The sequence below is a fragment of the Dermacentor albipictus genome, chromosome 1, assembly GCF_038994185.2.
Source record: "Dermacentor albipictus isolate Rhodes 1998 colony chromosome 1, USDA_Dalb.pri_finalv2, whole genome shotgun sequence".
NCBI lineage: Eukaryota > Metazoa > Arthropoda > Arachnida > Ixodida > Ixodidae > Dermacentor > Dermacentor albipictus.
Genome location: NC_091821.1, coordinates 438,863,186 through 438,885,768, shown reverse-complemented (window position 1 = coordinate 438,885,768; position 22,583 = coordinate 438,863,186). Strand labels below are relative to the sequence as shown.

The following is a 22,583-nucleotide window of genomic DNA, read 5'->3' as shown; positions in this document are numbered from 1 at the left end:
TTGCTATTGAGCTATACTATGACAGAGTTGCACTGGATGCAGCCAACAAAAAACAAGAAAAAAAAATGAAAGAAAACCTGCGGTCCTGGCACAAGCGCACAGCTAGCAAAGTGTAGTACATTGTTCATACAATCAAATACCGGCTCGGCTGCATTACCAAAGTGCAATTCTTCTATTGTACCATGGTCCGTAGACTTTTTGGTCGTGGGTGTAGCAAGTGAACTTTGAACAGCAATCTAACAAGCAACACGAGCATGAGGTAACACTTTGGTTGATGAATGCACAGCACATGTGCATGGAGATGTAAAAAAAGAACGTCAATGACAAGTGTACAGCTTTTGGAAAACCTCGTTTGTTTCGCAATGCAAATCCGTCACGACTTCACACTCTGTCAAAAGCGTTGTCAACTTTTGTACAGGTTAAGCAAAACACTTATGTATGAAAACTTCGAACGAAAAAGAATGGAAAGTTGTATTTACAATTGGTGCTATGTACAAATACGCTCTATGTGCACTGCTTCCATGCAAGCAGGATCACTACAATGTTCAGAGCTTAAGCTCGTGCAACAGGTGCATTCACTTTTCAAAAGAATTTTTTTTTTTTTTTCGAGGACATACCTGCTGCTTAATGACGGCCGAGATTACCAAAAGGCAAAACAAAACTCGAGTATACTGCTTATTTGGTGCGACACTCTAAAATGTGTGCAAGACGACCTCATGATGGGTCACAATACCAATTGGCACTGAAAGTGGCAAGAGTACATGGCGATATTTAGAAAGAATTGGTGGCAAGAAAGAAGGGCTGCTATACCCACCTGTGGCATGCGAGAAAACTGGAAGCTTCTTGCACTGGTTCAAGAACTGAATGAGCACAGCAGAAGTGGCCGCTTTAACAACTTTTCGAGAATTTTGCCTCTCCCGCAACACCAAACTAAAGCGCTACATAATATCTGCACCAGTGCGATGGTACAATGCTGCAGCTTGTCTATCATGCCGAATCACTAAGCGATAAATTTAGTTCTCTAAGGTATTTAACCATTCTCACCATTTTCACGCGACATAATTTGTGTAGGAAACTGCTACTGTTGCACATAGAGGCAGTCAGCTTTTGTAAACACTGCCCAGTGACTGCCCATAATATGTCCACTACACAAGGCAGGAGCAGAAAGCATGATTGACTTGTGTGCAGTTCAAGGCCAGTGTCCAAACGAAACGTTCGAGGTGGCTGTGAGAACGGCCATGCCTGATGACATGTTCCACACCATGCTGCAGCAAGGGGCAGGAAGACCGCACACACGCACACCGGGAAGGCATCGGTTCCACTTTAGACCGTAGGCTTCAGTGAGAAGGAGAGCTTGGGTCGCACGCGTCCCTTGTTCAGGATGACCTGCTGGTCCAGGCGCATTTTCTTTTCCTGCTCCAGCTCCAACTGCCTGCGGGCCTCATCAATTTGCCGGCGCTCATCGACCATTGCCAGCCGCTCTTCCGCCTGCACATGCACACACACATCAGTCACCTAGTACCATAAACAGTTCACGATCACTACAGTGATCAATTTCATCACCAGTTTATGTCTGCTGTAGGATGAACACCTTTCCCCTAGCAACCACATCTTGCATAGGTCAACTCTAGACTATAGTTATCCCTGTTATTCTACTGACCACCAGTTACCTACTCTGCACAATATGCAAACTGCCGAACTCCGCTTACTCCTCCTAATCTCGACCACTACATCAGCTACAGTAAAATGTTATTAAAAGGGCCCTCAAGCACTATCGAAGTTGAGAAATGCACTTGAATTTAAAATATACTATTTCAGAAATACTTTGCAGCAAGAAGTATTGCAAACACATTCAGCAGAAGCAGAGTTATTGACAAAGGTCGCCTGTGATCCTCTTCGCAGTACTCAGGCTCCTTCTTCAACGCCTTGCACTGCAAAGGCTACAGGGGAGCAGGGCATGCCCACAACGCTCCACTTACTCAATGTCACCATGGCATGCAGTTCAAATTTGATTTCGTATGTTCATGTAGGCACCACTACTGGGGCTTTTGGCCCCTACAACAGGCCAAACTCAAAGGCTATCCCACAACATTTGGTTGTGTTCATGGTGTGTCCTGACGTGTCTGATCCCATTAGCCCAGAGAACGTACTACAGGGGCGCTGCGAGCGCTGCGAGCATGACGTCAGGGCAACGACTCGAGCCTGTTGTCTGCTACAGTTCGGGCATTGTCCGGGCGCTTTCTGCAGTGTTTTCGTTTGTTCGCCATCGTTCTCTCTGCTTGTATACTTATGGTGGTCGTCTCAAATATATTTTTACGACGTCTTCCTTTGCGAACATTTATTCAAAGAGCTAATTTCTTAGACAACAATGTAGCTCTCAAAGAAAACGCTTCAGTATCAGCCGAAGGAGCGCAGACCAGCTCATTGCGGGTTTTTCATGCGCGGATGGACAACCGCAAAAACATAGCATATAGGAATCCAGTTATGATACCATACCTGCAGCGGTGCAACAAGTATGTCACAAACGCTGGCTATATACGAATTCTACAACAGTTACGTTGATTTTAATCCGCTAAAACAGGTTTGCTCACGATGAGTAGTTCATGGTATAATATCGAATTTTTGCATTTCTACACAGAAACGCTCGGCAGTAACACGGGTGATGTGGACAAAGGACCGTCGTTGCTTTCCTCATAGTGCCCCCTTTCACTTGTGCTCGGCACGATGTCGGCAATGTAGTCTTTGTTTGTAGTCTTAACTAATATGTAGTCTTAACTAATACAGGAGTTTAAATTCTACAAGCACCCCTTGCTTCTTTAACTGCTTGTCAACATTAGGCGGTGCTTCACGTGTTTATTTTAAGCGGCGGAAATTTGAAGTAAAGTTAATGAAGGCTTACAGCTATTTACACAATACAAATATATATTGCCTTTTCCATGCTACACGTTCAGCTAGCTTGAGAAATTTACTGGTGCTTGTTGCTTGAGGAATATACATGACGAATCTGTTTGGTGAACAGACACAGGCTGCTCGGCCCAATTTTTTTTAGTGAGGTATGCCTGTTGGACCCCATGGCTACATCCACAAAGAAGTCGAAGCGTCAATCATTAGTAGTTTGAGACATATTGAAGATATCGAAATTCCCCGGTGGAGGGTCAGAAATCAAGTGAAAGTATATGCAAGGCTTGTGGTGCTTTCTTTATGAATGTTTGCAATTGGATTGGAGCAAACTGTATTTAGCCTACTGTTGGGTAACGTTCTCTTTTATGTACTGACGAAGCGAATAGCTATCCGTTTGTATAATTAAAGAACGCTGGATCGAGACATGGCGAGACAAAAGGCGCTTGAATTTTCCTTTTCTAGGCAATCTAAGCTGCGCTGTAGTAGCTCGAGAATACTTTAGCCATTCCAGTTGGCGCTGTAAAAAATGCTTTATGGTTTCAATTCGAAGTTGTAGGGCACTGATGGGTTTCGCGAACATAGCGTGCCTCGCCATACAGACAGCCGATTGCTACCGTTACGTGATCAGGGGTGTGCCATATTGTCGATAAAGGCTACTGAGGGCCACTATGAAACATTTCATCACTTTTTTTTTTTTTAATGCGAGGATAAATGCCTCAGGGCATACAAGGGTATGGGATGGGGGTGAATAAGGATGATTAAATGAATGAAAAATGATTTGCTGACTTAATGAAGTCCAAGAGGGGTCGATAATGCGGTCCCTGCGTCCAAGCAGTGTAATGGCTCAGATTATGCGACAAGAGTCCCACTGCTGCGAGGTGCCGGAGCCTCGTCGGTTTCAGTGCAGGACAAACCCACAGCAGGTGGTGGATGTCGGCTTCAACATTTCGCGACTTGCAGAGTGGACACTCAGGACGAGGATATAGCGGGCGAAAGTGCGGCCACTTCCTAGTCACGGTAGGGGTGAGGGCTACCCCGACCCGAATCCTCCGAAGCGCAACCTCTGCACGGGTAAGACCGCGGGGGAGGTTTACCGCACACGGAGGTATGAGAGCACGTGTGCGGCGCCGGAGGTGCTCCTTTCGTGTTAAAAGGAGGGTGGCATCATCTAGGTGAAAGAGTTGAGGCAGTGATGATAGCGAGGTCGCTAGAGGGGTCGCAGAATCCGCACGGCTTTGGAAGCTTAGAAGGTCGCGTGGGATCCACTCGACAGATATTGGCTGCGGGATGCGTGCCGCCAGAAGATGGATCTGTTGGCATATGTCAGGGCTGCGACTGACGCGTCGCAGAAGCCGCGTCGCCTGGAGGGCATCAGTGCGAATGACGATGTGGGCCGTGGGGACCATGGGAAAGGCGGCCACAGAGCACAACGCTTCTCGGACAGCAAGGAGCTCAGCACAAAAGGAGGAAGGAGGTTCTTAGACTTGAAACCGGGTCATCTTATTAAGGGCAGGTGCGCATGGGCAATAAATTGCAGTGGTTGTTTCACAGCCCTTAACTCTTTCAGTACAGCGCCATAGGCCATTGGACACAGAGTTCCGATGACTTTGAATCTCCCGCAAAATTTTAAACCGCCGTGCTACAGACAACTAGCTCCACCTGGCGGATTCATTTAGAACTCCTCTTTCAGTTTTTTTTTGTTTTTTTTGTTGTTGTTGTTGTTGTTGCCTGAGGGCAGAGGCGCCGCCGCAAGTGAAATTTGAACCGAAGGTGGATTCGAGTTCCGCGAGAATGGCATCCCGGCGACAACTGACTCCTGTTCCAAGCACTTTCCACTCATCTGCTGCTGATTTTTGTGATTCAAGCAGCAGTGATAGCTCAAGCAACGATGCGGGATCGTCAGATTTTAGCAGTGATGAAGACGCTCCAGCTCAAGTGCCCCGAACATCAACAGGTGCTCGCAGGTAGGTTTCGTTTCTGACTTCGCGCTGTAATTATACAAAAACGTGGTTCAGATTTGACGAATGCAGTTTTATTTTTGTGTTTAGGGTTTCAACAACCTACGGCGGGGATATTTTGCTAAGTACACCGTGCCGTATCGAGTTTCAACCCACGAGACAGCCCGGTGCCCATGTCGGAGCAGTGCGGCGGAGCGATGCGCGTCGCTTCTCAAGACCGCTGGATTTTTTCCTCTTGTTTTTTACTACTGAGGTCATCAAGACTTTGTGTGAGAACACAAATAAATATGCCTGGATGCATATTTTGGACCGACCGACATACGCTCGACGTGACGGCTCTTGGGAGGAAGTCACTCCACTGGAGATGCTCAGACTTATTGGGATAATCATCTATACGGGAGTTGTTGAAGTGCCACGACTGCACTTATACTGGCGCTCAACAGGAATATTCAGCAATCTTCTCCCGCGAAATATTATGCCAAGGGACCGTTTTTTTTTCGCGTTGCTGTCATTCCTAAGTGTAGGGGACCCGGAGGACTTGGCAGCTGCAGCATCTGTTGGAAAGACTTGGAGGGTGTCCTGGCTTCTGGATCACATCAATCAAGAATCTGCAAATTTGTTTCAACCACAGCGCGACCTCGCCGTTGACGAACGCATGGTGAAATCGAAGGCTCGATCAGGTATAAGGCAATACATTCGAGACAAGGTGACCAAATTTGGATACAAACTGTGGGTGCTGGCAGATTCAAGAACTAAATACACCCTTCAATTTTCGGTGTATAGTGGCAAGCGTGAGGCACCAGGACCGCATGGCTTAGCCTTTGATGTCGTGAGCAAGCTTTGTACAAAGTACCTTGATCAAGGCTACAGAGTTTATATGGACAACTTCTACACTTCAAACAAACTTTTTTAACACCTCCTCGAGCAGAAAACTCTTGCATGCGGAACAACACGCAAAGATCGTCACTGTTTTCCAGTTGAATTGAAAGACTCATCATGGGAAAAAAGCGCAGAGCGTGGAGATGTCCGATGGATTCGTGACGGCAACATCCTTTACATGCAGTGGAAAGACCGGCGTGCTGTAAACTTGATGAGCACGATACACACAGCAAATGAGCATGTGCCTGCCAAGAGAAGAGAGAAAAGGGGGCGCCAATGGGCTCTGAGAGTCATCCGAAAGCCACTCCTTGCCCACGACTACAATGCCGGGATGTTAGGCGTGGACAAATCAGACCCGATAATTGCCACATACAACGTTCTCAGAAAATGCGTACGTTGGTGGAAGACGCTGTTTTTTCACTGTGTGGATATTGCGTGCGTGAACAGTTTCATACTGTTCCAGCAGCACCGAAAAGACAACCCAACAGTTGGAGAACTTTCTCTAAGCACCTACTTTGACCAGCTTGCATTTAGGGAAGAACTGATTCAGCAAATATTTGACTATGATGAAGTCGCAGAAGGTCATGCTCCTTTCTCACCTCCCTTCTCGCCCTTGGACCCATTCGGCACCAACCAAAAAGAATGAAGAGGAGAAATTGCAAAATCTGCTATCAAAAAACAAAGACACAGAACACAACAAACGTCATGTGCTCCACTTGTGAAATATACCTTTGCTTCTTGCCCTAACGGGACTGCTTTGCCGAGTGGCACAGCCGTCAAGGCCGCTAGATTGATGGGCCCCGATAAATGCAATACGTGGTGTACAGGATTGATATATATTGAAAGCATAGCTAAGGGGCCTAGTAACAGTTTGTATATTTCAGCATTCTCAAAATAATTTTCTGGCTAAGCACAGTCACTGATTCCTCTTTGTTTATACTTTTATGTGCACATTCTTTAGTTTATTTGACAAATAAAATGTGAGCAATTCTAAATCTCACAGCACAGTCCTTGTTATATAAAAATCCACACCAATAAGCTACGATTTGCTGCATAGCAATGTTAAATGCGTTTCGTTGTTCAAGAGAAAAATTTTTTTTTCTGGAAGCACTCTAAATTAGCCACTTTTCTGCCGTAACGAAAGAGTTAATGCTTGCATCAACGTAAAGGACGATGGAGCCAAGCGGCAGGTGGGCATCTTGAGCTACAATTCGGTCACGAAGCGACGCCGCCGCGTGAGTTGATGTCGGGCGATGTATATCAGTTGGCTTGCTATCACTCAGATGTACAAAACTCCAGGGAGGAAGAACTGGCGATGGTGGTGGTAGAAGCGAGTTTGAGAAAGCGTAAGCCCTGAGAGCACACGGTGCGTGTGAGAGGCTGGTCTTAAGCTTGCGAGCATCACGTCGCTGCTGCACCACCTCATCTAGTGTGTTGAGCTGTGCATTTTCTTGGTCATCACTTTCGATTGACTGGCTCTCGATCTTAACAACAAAACTTTTCTCTCAGGTGATTGCAACTATGGTGTTTGTAAATTAACTATGTAAATACTCTACATAACGCGCCTTCGTGTTAGCAGCCATGAGCAATTCGTTTTTTGGAGGCCTGTTTCAGAGGGGGATGAAAGTAGCAGCAAACTTTCTCATGAGAAATGCGCGCCTAACTATTTTTTTACGCATTAATGAATGGCCATATTTGAATAGAACAACACACCAGAGTAATATGAATCATGATGAAGGCTTCGCTGGGCAATGTCTTTCTAACATCATATAACATGCTGACAGCAATGACCAAGATTTTTCTTCCATGTAAAATGCCATGTCTTTCATAGCTAAATACTAAGGGAATGTTAAGTGTTTAGCGAGGCATCATACACAACTTCACGTGTTGAATTTGCATAGATTATTTTTACGCAAAATTTACCGATAGACACGGCGCATATATGCATTGCAAAACCAGTAGACCCCTTCAACGCTACATAGCTTGCGATATCCAAGCTGCAAGGTTCCTCGACTCAAGCACTTTTTAAGAAGAAACTGTGGTGAAGGCATGGCAGCTGAAAGAAGCCCAACGTATCCTTCAATACGTACGGCTCGACCAACCCACACCCCAAGCATACACGAAGGGAACGAGCGCGCGCGGCAGCAGAGCAAGCCGGAGTGACGAGCGAGCCGGAGTGACGTGCGAGCCGGAGTGACGTCACGTCCTGGCTGTGACGTCACTCGCGAGAGGGCACCACTCCTAATTCTCGCCGCTAATAGCTGTGCTATTGTGTACTGATAGCTCAAGGTTCTTACAGAACATATGATACAATATCCAAGGCCAATTCAAGGATTTCAAGGAGGGGAAAACAAACCTTACTCGTATACTTACTATGAAAAATAGTAACATCTACTTCTCAGCTGCAATTTCTGCTCTTTATGAAGCTTTTCAAGGTTGCCTTTTTCATTCTTATGATGTCATCGCCATCCAGCACGATGATTAGTAGTGTCCAGCTTCAGCCAATGATGCTGAATGCGTTAAAATCATATGGCTGAAACTCATTTTCTGCCAGGACTTTCTAGAAAGCTAGGGTTCGAAAATGTAGCCATGATGGCTGTCGTGTGAACTAACTAACAAAACAAAAACAGTGCTACAGCTTGGTCGATTCACCTGGCTTCATCCAGCTCCACCATGGCTATTGCAATTTAAACGAGCCTGCCATTGGACATGAACACGCCACATTGCATAGCTTAGCAACACCAAAAAGACATATCTAGGATCGTTTCCAGATAGGTAGTGTCCATGGCGCAGCCTTGATGCCGATGTGGTCACATTAAAGGTTCAAAAACCACCCACCACCCTAGTCTTCAAGCAATTCATGAAACACATCTTCTTTCAAAAAGATTTAAGGACCCTTGGGTCTCTCCAAATTCAAGAGTGTTCCGGGAATTCAAGGAGGAGTACAAACCCTGCAGCTACACGCAGCTGTGTTTCTTCGCACAAGTGGCACAAGTAGCACATTTTCTTATTCACATATATTATCTCTACAGCGATTGCAGAATTTCCGAGGGTCAAACGAAACATTGTCTCCATGTTCACTTGTGCAAAGTTGTCAAAGTGCGCAAAATGACTTCATCAACATCAACAGATGTAGTCCAGCGTGAAGCTGACGTGCGAGGCACGCTGCACCTCTGAAAATTCAACCCTTTACAGCCTAGTGCCCGGTGTAGGTGTGACCAACAGCACTCGGCGCACTTCGGCACGGGAATACTATGTGTCCAATCTCACACCAGAGCAGCTAGACCAGAGTATATTATGAACTAGCTCGGCTGGCAGGCAGCATGTTAGCTTACAGTTCGGGTGCAGTGAAATGAGTGTGCCGAGCTTTTCCCTTTACCAAACATAAAAGTGCTCGCCCGTTGTGCACATGTGTGCTTGCGTTGTAGCTGGTCACTGCTCTGCCACATACAATGCACCGAACTACAGTCGAACCCCACTATATCGAACCCGTTTACATCGAATTATTCTATATATCGAACAATTTCTGGACGCAGTATACTTACAATGAGTATATATAGCAAAAATTACGCTTACATCAAACAAAAATAACAGCGACTCCCGATATACCAAACGTCAAGCGGCGGAAAAGTGCCCCCAGAATTTGGCTTGCCCTTGCACGGCGAGAAAACCTGGCGGCGCGGCTCTATCCAACCACTCTCCCTACTGTGACCGTGCTGCCTCGGACGACCCTTCGACATCCCACAGCAAAAAATTATCCTGGCCCGCCCGCAGTGCTTGCTCAGACAGCCAATCAGAGGCTCTTGTGCGCTCGTCATGCAAGATGGCAAAAGTACCAGTTGTCTAGCTGCACTTCTGGTTCATTCTGTGCGTGCCTTGTGAGCCTTCTCCCGCAGTGTTGCTGTGATGAAGTGGCAGAATTTGCCTTTCGTCGTGAAGCTCAAAATCATAAATCTGGGCAAGCGCGGTGAGAAGTCGGATGTCTCCGCAGCATGCAAGATTCCGAGGAGCACTCTCAGCACGATGTTGAATAATAAGGGGGAGATTAGGGCTAAAGCGGCCATACTCGCGAACTGGTGCCCGTGGCGCCCGACGCGTACGTACGCGCATGGCCGTGTACGAGTGGTTAATCTGAAATTGCTTCAGCCGTGCGGGCTTCCGCCTGCTCGGTGACGACTGTAAATTCTGATGAATGTGACGCAGCCATTGCCGGTGTTGCCGAAGTTTGGAGCGAGCTGTCAGAATTTCCGGAAGCTGTTGACGAATCACCGGTGGATGAGTTTGTGAGTGCAAATGATGGTGTCGCGACCACAAGAGAGCCCGAAAACGAAGACTACATTGTCGACATCGTACCGAGCGCAAGTGAAAGGGGGTACAATGAGGAAAGCAACGACGGTCCTTTGTCCACATCCTCCGAAGTGATTGGTGCGCTTGCACTGGTCCGGTGCTTCTGCACAAATGCGGAAGGTTGCGGCCTCAGCTGCTCGACTCTCCGACTCCTTAGACAATGTGGGGAAGTGCGTGCGTCGCAAGCAGCGAAATTGCCCAAGCAGAGGAAAATGCTGGAATATTTCCTGCAAAACTAAGCTAGTTTCATCAATAAAGTGATTTTATAAATGGTAAGTGCTTTTATGACATGTAATTATTTAGCAAGCTTATATTGAATTATGTTCTATAGTGAACTGATAGGCATTTTCTTGCGAGTTCGATATAGCCAGGTTCGACTGTATACAGGGGGCAAACTTTAGGCAATCCTAGTGTCGCCGGTGAGATGAATCAGACTTCGCCAGCTGCTGCCTCGTACGCTGGAAACCACAACTATATCCACAACTTCAGCAACAGATGCCAGCCTCCAAACTCACGCTGAAAGGATTCCGAAGGTTACACAAGCTTCGGCCATGTTGACAACACACCTCAAAGGTGTTCCGAGAAGCAGGCGACCGGTTCCATCAGATGATAGTGCTTGGACCCGCTCACCACATGCCTGAAGTGATGTCGCCCACAGAGACTAATCAGAACCCACGGTTGTCCTCAGCAAGCCCCAGCAAGCATACACTCCGCAGCGGCCGCAGTATCTGCGCTACGTAGTAGATGCAGCTACAGGCCAACCGCAGTGCCTATGACAAGGCTGTAGTGTGCCTTCGCACTTATCTGCTCCAGTCTGGCTGTGCTAAATCATGAAAACCAGCTTTACCCTGCACCAGCTTGATGGATGGATAGTAGCCACAACCAAACTGCGCATTTTGAAGTGCTACGAATAGCTCACTCCAAAGTGATGTTTGCCAAGCCGTCTAGCCAGGAGCGAGCACATGCTGGCAAGCGTGCGTACGGGTGGTTTGACCTTCAGTTTGACGAGGTTAGAGGCAGTTGAGTGTTCGAAACTAATAGAAATTAGTGAGACACAACGGCTACTCTACCAATAAGCACTGTGGCTAAAGTTTAAATAATTCCTACATGGGCGGGCGTGGCTGAGTAGGTGAGTCAGTGTCTTCCCAAAGTATGCCAATTCTTGCTGAAATCTGAAACCCAGATTTACACTTACTTCACAGTATGCAGTCTGTTTAGTAAACTGCGCAAATACACACACTAACCAACTACAGTTACACCGCGACATAACGAACTTCAATATAACAAAATGCTCAATATAGCGAAGTATTAACCTATTCATAACCTCTTGTCCATAGGACATTATGCATTTAGAAAACCTCAATATAATGAAGCGTGTTTGTATGAGATTTCAATATAACGAAATTTAACTGCTGCAGCAAAGGAATGCAGAAACAGTGAATATAAGCTTCTTCCGATGCAGATAGTCAGATTATTTAGTTAAAAGAAGCGTGTTTGTATGAGATTTCAATATAACGAAATTTAACTGCTGCAGCAAAGGAATGCAGAAACAGTGAATATAAGCTTCTTCCGATGCAGATAGTCAGATTATTTAGTTAAAAGCGGCTGCTTGCAAACGCACCTCTCAAATTGCATGCCGCGCAAGAGGAGCGATGGCTGAAGTAACGCTGCTTCGTGTTCCATATAAAGTCCAACTGCAATAAGGTCATATCGTGGCCCCCGCACGGTGTGCCTTAGGTGCGAGTGAAAGGGTACAATGGGTGAGATGAAAAATACGGTGGCTTCACAACTTCCGCACGAGCAGAGGGAAAGAGCGGGCAGAGTGGGGTCAAGTTGGTGCGCATCTCGATTTTTGGCGCACATCTTGGCAGTGACTGCGCAGGGCTGTAGGCATGGCAGAGCATGTACGCAGCTGTGCACCCTGCTTTAGAGGCAATCTGCCACGTGTGCAAAGAGTGGGCATGCCGAGACAGCGTGGCACAATGTACACTGTCTTTAGTACTAGAGGTTGTGTAATCTCGAGTTTCAGTAAACCATTGGAGTGAGGCAGACGAAGCATTCACTCCGTGCTGCCGGCGCTTTCCTGATAGCATCGTCCTAGTGCGGGCCACACTATCAGCAACGAGGGCAGAGTGAATGCGAAAGCATGGCTGGCTTTGCATAATTTGTACCGCCGAGATGTCGACAACGTGGCATGAAACCATATCATTTGTCGCTGACTCCCAAATTTATCAAAATGAATCGTTTTCCAATTGAAATTTGCTTTTCTTGATTGCTCGATAATTTGGAAAATTTTGCGGCCCCTTTCTGTATGAGAAAAATCGATCGGTGACTTTACTTATTTGCATAAACAAAGCAAATTGTCGATTTTACCGACTTCATTATATCAAGGTTTAACTGTATTTACTTTCCACATGCAAACTGAATAGCCGAAGAACGACAACGCACGCATGTTCGATGGGGAGGGTCCACTGCTGACAAGCAGCCAGAGTAGAGGCAAAGGCTTCTCTGTTACCTAGGTTGTTGCCCCCTGTGTGTCTGAGGAGCTCATGTCGCATGACACACAGCATGCTTTTTATTCATTGTACATTGGCGTTTCCTCCTCCTCTGCATTGCCCTCATCAGTCTCTCTTCGATCAGTGCACCTCATTGAGCAGCTTGCTAGCAGCCTCTTTTGTCCGAGGGATTTCCCGGCCCCAGCTGCCTTTTAATAGATATTTCATCTTGCAAGGCTATACTATAACAGGGTGTCTACCAAGTTGACATTTCCAAATTCCCTGAGTTTTCCAGGTTTTCCCTGAGCACCTTTGCGAAATTCCCTGAATGAGCCAGAACTTTGTTTTATGTCAAGACAGGCTGACACCACGTTGCCCGATGCTGTCACTCTCTAGTAAGCATGCTGAAACAAAAAAAAAAAGACTTAATTCAGTTTAAATAGTAGGGAGTAATATAAATTTTATTTAAAAAGAAAACAGAAGGAAGGTGTTAGTAAAATGCACAGAGAAAGAAATGGTAAAGCCCATTCCAAATTGAGTCGAACATTTTCAAATACGAATGAAAAGGAGATGCATACATAAGTAAATATTTTTTTAATGTCAGCTATTTCCATCAAGTGATAGCAAGCTCATCTGTATGAGGTCCTGAACTTTGTCACAACTAAGGTTCTCTCTCAGCAGCTGGGAAGTCAACCTCAACTGTTCTGACATACTCTCAGCCCGTACACAACATCTCAGTGTTGGATTTCACTGCTTAAACAATTTATTTTGGTTTGGATGAGGGACACCTGTGTCTCAGCGTCAGCCAACACTTTGTTTTTTTAGCTCAAGCTCCTTCAAAAAGGCGCCGGCAATTCCTTTCCCGTTAATTCCTCAGTGCGTCGGTCCTTTCTGTTCTCATCCTCCTTTTACCACGCTTTCACCACATGGATCATCTGAAGCATCCTCTTGGTCAGTTGTACAGTCAACATTTGATTTTTCGGATTTCCGAGGGGCCGCAAAAAAAAAGAAACGAAAAAAAAAACGGGCAGTCTGAAAAAAATTAATGCATGTCTTTAACTGCCTTTAAGGGCTAAAATTACCACAGGCAAGTCTGAAAAAGCTCTGAAGGCCTGACAGTAAGCTTATTAGGCATATCAGGGCTTGTACTGTGACAGGAGACGTGGTGCACGCATGTGTAATTAAGGAATACATACTATGTCCCGTGACAATTGCCCCCTTCCCACGCTTGTTATGCTTCACCGCCTAACACTAGTGCACTGAGGCGAAGCTAACTTTCGGAGACTGGCATTACGCAACGCGCTGTGCTCTGCGAGTTTCAAAGCCAATCGCGAGGATTACAAAGGCGGAGTCGGTGCCATTGGTGATAGCGCCGAATTCTTTCAATGAAAAACACGGCACCGCATGGCAAGAAGCTTAATAGCGAACATAGAAGCAGCTAGGCCTAACGTTGCCGCGGTGGTGGTTACGGCTGCCAGCGGATCTGCCTGCGAGAGTGCCGGTTCGAGGCGGCGAGATAATCAAAATAGCGGCGGTGGCGGCTTTGATTAATGCCATTTCAGACCTGCAGTCAGGGCAATATACATTGACTATATGGAGTACGTGTGGTGCCGCAAAACCGTGCAAATTATCGGGCATGTCCGAAAAATCGGGCGTCTAGAAAATCGGTCGTTAACTACTCTGGCAATACATCGTGCCGATGACACGGCGTCAATGACGATTCGTTGCGATTCCTCTGTTACTGGAGCCAGCATTAACACGACTTTCGTTCCCTTTCAATAAAGTTACAGCTAATTTTCCCTGATGGAAGCACAAATTCCCTGAGTTTTCCCTGAGTTTTTCCAGACTGTTCAAATTCCCTGAGAATTCCCGGTTTTCCCGGTTGGTAGACACCCTGTATAAGTGTTACACATATACACCGAGTTCCATGGCAGGGTAAACGGGAGTTAGAAAAACCATTATATCCAGTCATGCACTATAAGTGGTTTACGTTATAACTGGTCTGAACTGTACATCAGTTAGCTGGCACTGTATAAAAGAAGCAATAATCCCATGTTTGTATGTTCACACTGCTCTCTTGTCATGCCCATTGTAACCGAAAGTATTTCAATCCCGTAAGACGTGTTCTGAAAAACTGCCTTAAGGCTTCTTGATGTTTGCCCAGATGCACTGAACATTTGTTGTAACAAAAACTAGTCTCACTAGCAAACACCATCAGCTACTGTGGTTGTAACCTGCTTGAGCGTTTGCTGATTATTATCAAATGGCTTTTTACTAGGCATGTGCAGATACCAAATAGTGGACTTCAAATCGAATATCGTACTGTTGAAAAAGAAAGTTGAAAATTGAATCTAATATCGCATCACAAGATTTATCACAACAGTTAATGCTTACAAATTTTGGAAAGAAAACAATTCAAACAAGAATGTAGGCGGCTATCAGTAACCTAGTACGTAGAAATTAAGATACACAGTATAGTCTACTTTTATTAAAGCAAACACCAAATTGGTATGCCAGCACTCATTACAGTTTAGTTCCAGTGTATAAAGGTGGGGAAAATATTTTCTTTTTTTTTATCAATAGGATGTCTGTTAAATAGAATGAAGTGGTTCTTTCCCTCTAAAGCTGAAGAAATAATAGTATGTTTGTAGTAATGAATACCAATGAGCTTCTCAGTCAATTAGTGCACCCAAGTTTACTTGCACTCGTTCACTGCATAGAAAGTTTTGCTTTCCAGTTCATCTCCAAACTACAGTACAGCTTTCCCATATTTACAGCAGATGGGCTATTGTAAGGTCAATCTACGCAACAGACGAAATCACAAACTGCACATCATGTGGCTCGATCACCACTCCACATTTAGCCATCGCTGGTGCTGTGCGGTAAAGAGCAGGCACCTTTTCATTTTCAGGTTCGAAGCAATTTGTCACCTGTCGGACTCTGAAATCAAGAAGGTTGCGCCATGTTCGCCCGGTGCTCTCGTACAGCTGCCGAACACTGGTCACGCAAGGCCACACATAGAGGCTATGTTCGCGGCCGTTCATTGAAGAAGCGTTAAGTTCGTCGCCGCATATCCAGCACAATCTGCGTCCCAGCAGCTAATCTGCCCGGTCTATGCACTTGTGTTCGCACTTCTCGAAATACCCACTGCTTTTCTTGCCAGTCCCTCTGTCCGCATTGCATTATTGCTTCAATCAGACCTGTTGACCTGGATGAACCTTGTATTGGCAGAGGCGGCCCTGGCCGATACGGTGCCATTCTGCTAATTGCGACGTTTGGGCACTGCGTGCAATATCTGCATCGGGCCGACGTTGGGGAGCGCATGTAATAGGGCAGAAACGCTCATAGAGACAAGGTCCACAACCACAAAAGCCAGGGGTGGCTCATCCTCAGCACGCTTGGTGCACCTTTTGCACCAAAAACAACGAAATGTCACCCGCATGGCATCAAACACGAGGGGCTCCATATCGAATATTTGAAAAAATCTAATTGTAGACATTCGAACGGTCACTATTCGATTCAGTGATATTTGAGTATTCCCACAGCCCTACTTTTAACAGTACTACTGCAATAAGAATCATTCATGGCCAATGATACTACTGGTGAATTTTGTAAAAGTACACGTACCAAGCTTCGCTGCGCTTCCTCCAACTGCTTGCTTTTTTCTGCGAGAGTTTGCTCAAGTTCTTGAAGTCGTCTTCTCTCCTCCTCCTACAGAAACCACAAGTAAATACGATTAATGACAGTACTTAAACCAACCAATATGCTCATAGAACTGCAGTCACTCATAAAAGTTCTATGTAACCTAATGTTCTGAAGCTTACTTACAACAAAAGGATATTTACATAAGTTATAATTACACTTGGGTCAATTCCATCAATGCCAGCACTGCATAGCAATCACACAACTTGCACACAAGCAGTTCTTTACAAAAGCCTTCATGCAATAATAGCGATTAAGGGAAGTTCAAATGCGACCAGCAATGGTCACATAAACATAACTATCAATTGCTAGTATACAAATCAATCAAGGGCTCCTTCACTGAACTCTGCAAACCTGCTCTGGAAGTGCTACCGCTCATTTTTCTTTGCTATATGTCTCCTAAACTGAGAGCAGTATAGGAGAGTGACAGAAGCATGATTGCTATGCGGGCTGACGCAGCCCCAATGCTGAATGGTACCGCTTCATGCTAAGAGTAGTAAAAGAAAGCTTAACATATAAGATTAGACTAAAATAGAAAGGCTCGCCCAACCCTTATGCTAAGCCAAATTATGCGACAGCGTTAACACTCCCAAGAAGTTTTAAGTCTAGAAAAGCATAACCCTACAACTCACCCAAGGACTACCACCTGAGGGGAAAGCAGCCCAGGTAATTCGCCTCTGCTCTCGGTCCCCGCAAGCACACCGCCGAACGTACTCTTGCACCACAAGGCTTTATGAAGCCTCGTGGGGCAGACAAGAGAAACGCACAGTTGACCACAGCTTCCTTAGCATTTGTTGTTTTGTCAGGCTTAACGTCAGTGAAAAAAAAAAAAAAAGCTTCCCTAGGCCCTCTATTTCATCTCCCAAAAAGTTTGCCGAAGCCCTCCCTCCCTCCCCCACCACTGCGAGAAGTGCCAAGTGAAAGACGCATTCATTCTCTTGCCTGTGGTTGAGTCAGCTTCCCTGCATGACAAACTGATTCCAGACACTCACGCTTGGTTTCCGGTGAGACGGCTGTGCCTAGAGAGAACTTGGAAGAGGCACTTGGCGTGCGAGGGGGAAACAAGTCTCGAATTAAACATAACACTCCACCTTGCTGCTTGTGCAGTGGCGTCCCCAAATGCTGGACCATGTACAATCTCCAAACGCACTCCAGACCATATTTTTTTCTTTGTCCCTATCTTTCCAAAAGCACACCTTCTTTCACGGAGTGCACTTTTGAGCAAGCAACAGCTCGGTGCCACCACTGTCCACGCTGCAATTACAAGTGGCACAGCATGTGATTTTCTGCACACGAAAGGCTTTGAAGACAAGAAAAAAACTTATCCAATTGTTTCCTTAATCCTTTCACATCTTTATACATGCCTTCGACTTAATGATTTTACAGCCTCTACATTTTGCTGGCAATGTCTGCATAACCTTTTCCTTTCAATACGAGACCACTTACACAAACCTGCATCGAAAGGAACACAAGATGACTCCTATACACTGCTATAAAAATTCAGTGCTCATACCAAAAATTTTTATGTTACTGTGTCAAGTTTCTCGTACAAACTACCAACCGAAGCACCAGCGCTGTAAAACACCAATATCCTATTTATTAAGATTCACTCTTCAACGTCTACACACATTAGTATACCTCTCTGCTGCGACCTCAAATCTTCCTTTCATAATTTTGATCAACCTTTGAGTAGCAATGACAGCAATAACAGAGGCTGTAAAACCATTACTGTCATAACTTCACTTAGGAATTTGCAGATACCTATGTAATGTGTCTGGCTTTAAAATATAAAACTTTTGGAACAGCTGCACGAACACTAAAGTTTGGCGACATAAAAATTTCATAAATAAAAGCTCAACCTATAAGTTATATTCACTACGGTTGTGGTAAAACCAAAAAAAAACTACCAAATCTGCATGCACCTAGTTGATTACAAATGACAAATCTTTTAGTGACGAAATGAGTGCTATATAAATCTAATGCTTGAAATGGATTACCAAACAAGCTAAAATTGCCACCTTAGTGAAAACAAAACTAAGCTCACTGCTTCATCTGGATAATCCCATTCTGCCTTTACATATCACTCAGTACGGAACTGTAGTGTACAACACCACTGATGCACTCCCTGTAATATATTCCTAGCTACAATGTTTCATTTACAGGGTTGCATAACAAATTCCATTAACTCGTGTGCACTGTATTCCTACTAGCAGTTACAATGTTTCGTGCCATTCCCAATTGTATGCTTCACTTTGGACAAGACAGCGACGTAGTCTGCACTCCTGTACAAGTGCCGTCACATGCAAGCTTATTCTCATCAGATCAGGGGCGCAGGAAGGTTATCAGCGGGAACATTCGTACCAGTCAGATAAAGGCACACATGCCACCATGTGTCCAGAGAAATGTCGCTGCCAAAGACCAATCGGAGCATGCAGCAGCGGAAGCTTCAGAGAGGGCAAACTGGTTTGTCCCTCCACCGGCTTGGCTAGGCTTGACCATCGGATAACAGCAAAATGCAGATTGCATCTGCTGCTTTTGGCACTCTGCTGTCTAGACAAGCAAGAGACAGTTTTTGCCGATAGTAATTACAGCTCACCGGAAATGCAAAACATTATAAATATAACTTCAGTGAAGGCAGTATTGCACAGAAAAATTTCATACTGTAGCAGGAAAATATTGAGAAATGTGGCCTGGTGACACTGGATCTGGTGCAAGGGAGTGTACAGTGGCATACGAGATGGCGTGGAAATGTTTGATGTGCTCGCTCATGGGACACAGCAGCCACATAGGCCTGCAGGAGCAAGCTCATACACACCAGCAAGCATAAAAGGAATGCGTGCCTTAATTTTATGGTGTGCCCAAATAAAAAATGTTAACTAATGAAGCATTATTGTATTCGTGGCTGACCGGCTTTGTACGAGAGTGCAAGTGCTATTGCCATCCGCAAGAAGGTATTGCAGTTATTGAGAGCAATATTCCGAAGTATGTAAACATTAGTTATGACAACACAGATTACCCCCGAGATGACATTTTGACAACATTAATCCAGTTTCCTACAGCTTAATGCCAACCTCGAATAAACAAGCCATATTTAAGTTACAACTACACTGCCTTTCTTCTTGTCGGTGTTGACCTGGGCATGAGTTTTCTTGGTCTCTGCATTCTTTTTTCTTGCAATCCTATGAGACGTATCAGCAGGCTTCTACTGTACCGCACATGGTAACCTACCCAAGAACGAAACCTCACCGCGGTGCAGAATAAACTATACCCTTAACATACTTCTTCAATGACAGCACATCTTTGGTTCCACGTTTAAATGTCTGCAAACATGATGTAAAGTGGCACAAAAAATTAGGAAAAAAAAAAGAAGGGCTTAAGGACAGAGGATTGTCTCTTCAACCCTTCTTTTTACACCCTTCTTCCTAATTTATTGTGCTATTTTCCATCATGGCTACACTCGAACTAGTCTAGCAAAGCATCTTACTCATCTGCTAGACATCCTCAATATGATGCACTAAAATGCATGTTCATCCATAACCTGGAGCTACCACTGGAAAAAATGACAATGCACAACTATGAAACAATAATAGTGACAGCGTTTTACATACATTAAAGGTCACCACATAATTAAAACTTGTTTGTGTCCAATTACCACAAGACATGTGCACAATGATTATATAAATCTGCATAACAATAGGAAAATTCTAATGCACGATTGTCCACTAGAAACAGTGAAGCAATGATGAAACACTATACATGGAAAGCAAACACAAGCCAGATGAATTATCAGAGCCTAGTATGCAAATCAGTAAGAGAAACTAAAATAAGCTATCCACAGAGAAACTGCTCTCACAGATGACATCACTAGGCATGCTTGTTGAATGAAACGCACTATTTTACAGTCTTCATAAAAAGGAAAAAAACTACCATAGAGAGCTTGAAATCTTGAAAAACTGATGCCTCTCTCTGATGACCATGAATGAAATATGCGATTAATCAATTGCACTAGAAAAGCACCAAATTAGCACAAAGGATTTATCTTTGCCTCCTTACATAATCAGACTTCTAAATTACATTCCAAGTAACCCAAGAAAGGAAACTGCCTGAAAAGCATCCAAAACCCAGCCGCCTATCAAAGCAACATAATGCAAGGCATAAACAAGAAAATTTATATCACCAGGAAGACCATAGTTAGCTTGTGATGCACATACCGTACATACAAAAAAGCTTATTTTCCAATGTTACTTAGAACAATGTACTTAATCATCAGCCAAAAGCAGCAGTCCAATACGCAAATGAGTACCTCAGATAGAACACACCTACCAAAATACGGAAATGCTAGCTGTACCAATCACTAGCTTGCCAGTCTAAGCAATGAAGCACCACAATTTCCAAAGCCAAGCTTGTAGCGAGCAACAAAATGCACTAGACTCACTGCAACAGATGAAGCCCAAAACACTGCCCCCACAACCACCACTTTCATATGGAAAACTGACGAGTATAACATAGTCCAGCAGATTGCGTTCAAAGCATGAAGGCCATGACATGTCCCCGACACCTGGAGTGGATTCGCAAAAGCAATACTTTTGAGGTTAGGTCCCATTACTCTGAGGGAACTCAATAGCGCTGAAGCATGCAACGTGTACATTGACTATACGGAGAAGCTGGCCGGTATATATATTTCAATGCAGAGGAAAAAAAAACATTGCAGTGCGCAGCACAATATGGAAAAGCTTTAAAGCATGCAGCATCAAGGGGCAAAAAGCACTGAAGAGCTCTGGCTCTCGATTGAGCAAGCGGCCAAGAGCACATCGTCTGGAAGTTAACAGTTTGTCAGAATGGCTACTGCAAGTGTGCGCCACGATCTATTGGCTACTGCCCATGGACAACAGGGCCAGCAGCAGAGTCACAAAGCAAGGAGAAGAGGGTGGTGTGCAAGAGACAGAAGGATGGGGGGCCGGCGGTGGCCTACCTCCCGCTTCTGCTGGTCGGCGACCATCTGAGCTCGGCGTTGCTCCACCTCTTGGAGCAGCTGCTTCTCCATGTTGTGTCGGGCCTCTTCGACACGACGTCGCACCTCCGTCTCCATGGCCTCTCGGCGCCGCTCCATTTCTTCAGCCACGCGAACGGTCACTGCCTCTTCGATCCGGCGTTGCATTTCTTCCTCAGATCTCTTGGAATGGTCTGCATCACGCTGTCGCCTGCGCAAAAGATCCCGTAATGATTGATTATGTATGGTAGCAAACAAAAAGATAGCATGTTTCGATTTTTCAGACATACTAACTGAACCACTCAGAAAGTTGGTACTGTGTCAATCCCAGATCTCTAACTTCGGACCATATGTTATTGAACCACCACTACTTCACTATTCGCTCAACATAGCCTATCCCCTGTCAGCAAAGCTTGCATAGTCCCAAGGTCTCCCAACAAAACCATTGACTGACCAGTACGTCATAAAATTAAAGAAAAAAAGGTTATGACAACTGAAGAGGTTGACCTAGTTACGCTTCCATGCTGCTCCAAGTCCTCCTGCCCTTCTCTGACTTATGGCTCCCTTCCATCCCTTTTTTTTTTCTTTCTCACTGGCCTTCTTGCCCTATATACATGGTACGCCACCTTCCTCTTGCCTTGCATTGTTGTCAATAAGGCTGCTGTAAATCTGTCAAAGCACCCCGAAAGAATCAATCACTGCCACCCCTGTCCTTTTCGGTTTGATGTATGTGAGAACAGCCAGGCTCGCAGTCTGCCGTCTTCACTATCAGTGCCGAAGCGTCTTTCTTTTTGTAAGCCCTGATGAAGAACAGTCTACTAGTCAAAACAGTTATAATTAAATACTTGTTCTGTTTACCGTGCAGCATCGCTCAAATTCCATATACATATATAGACAACGGTTAGGCCACAGATCTTCATTTTATTTCAGCGAGCGAGCCACCCACTATTACAGCCCCAAGTGGTGAGGATGAGTATGTACAGAAGAGGAAGATGAAGTGCACACGCAGCACGCGCACTAATTTACCCCATGCACTGATGCGGGCAGCCTGGCCACAACTTATACCCCTGTCACACTGGGTGTTTTAATGTCATTCGAACCGAATGGCATTAGCATCGAATGACATTATTCGGTTGCTACACAGTGATATTTAATGTCATTAGCACCGAATGACTTCCGCAATCGAATGAGTTCGAGAAACTCATTCGGCTTCGCACGCGGAGCGAATGTGTACTCTCAACCCCAGAAACAAAGCAAAGCAGGACACAGTAATTGCAAATTGAAAACCATACTCGTACAGAAATAGTAACG

General features: G+C 45.1%; 1 protein-coding gene and 1 pseudogene across 3 annotated transcripts in view; one reads left to right on the top strand and one right to left on the bottom strand.

The window, feature by feature from the left end:
• Nucleotides 1-332: 332 nt before the first annotated feature.
• Nucleotides 333-22,583, bottom strand: part of LOC135905118 (arginine and glutamate-rich protein 1-like) — a 46,736-nt gene continuing 24,485 nt past the window's right edge. The window contains exons 3-7 of one of the 3 annotated variants that reach the window (XR_010565326.2): nucleotides 21,255-21,483; nucleotides 18,644-18,832; nucleotides 16,915-17,022; nucleotides 16,208-16,291; nucleotides 1,433-1,488 (exon numbers count right to left, since the gene is read on the bottom strand). Coding sequence is in view for 1 of the 3 variants with exons in the window: in XM_065436109.2 (XP_065292181.1) it covers nucleotides 1,324-1,488; nucleotides 16,208-16,291; nucleotides 21,255-21,483 (478 nt within the window). In the remaining 2 variants the exon portion in view is untranslated. Of the gene's footprint in view, nucleotides 1,489-16,207; nucleotides 16,292-16,914; nucleotides 17,023-18,643; nucleotides 18,833-21,254; nucleotides 21,484-22,583 lie in introns of all 3 variants that reach the window. The other 2 variants (XR_010565327.2, XM_065436109.2) reach the window with 2 other exon arrangements.
• Nucleotides 5,155-6,527, top strand: LOC139059132 (piggyBac transposable element-derived protein 4-like; annotated as a pseudogene).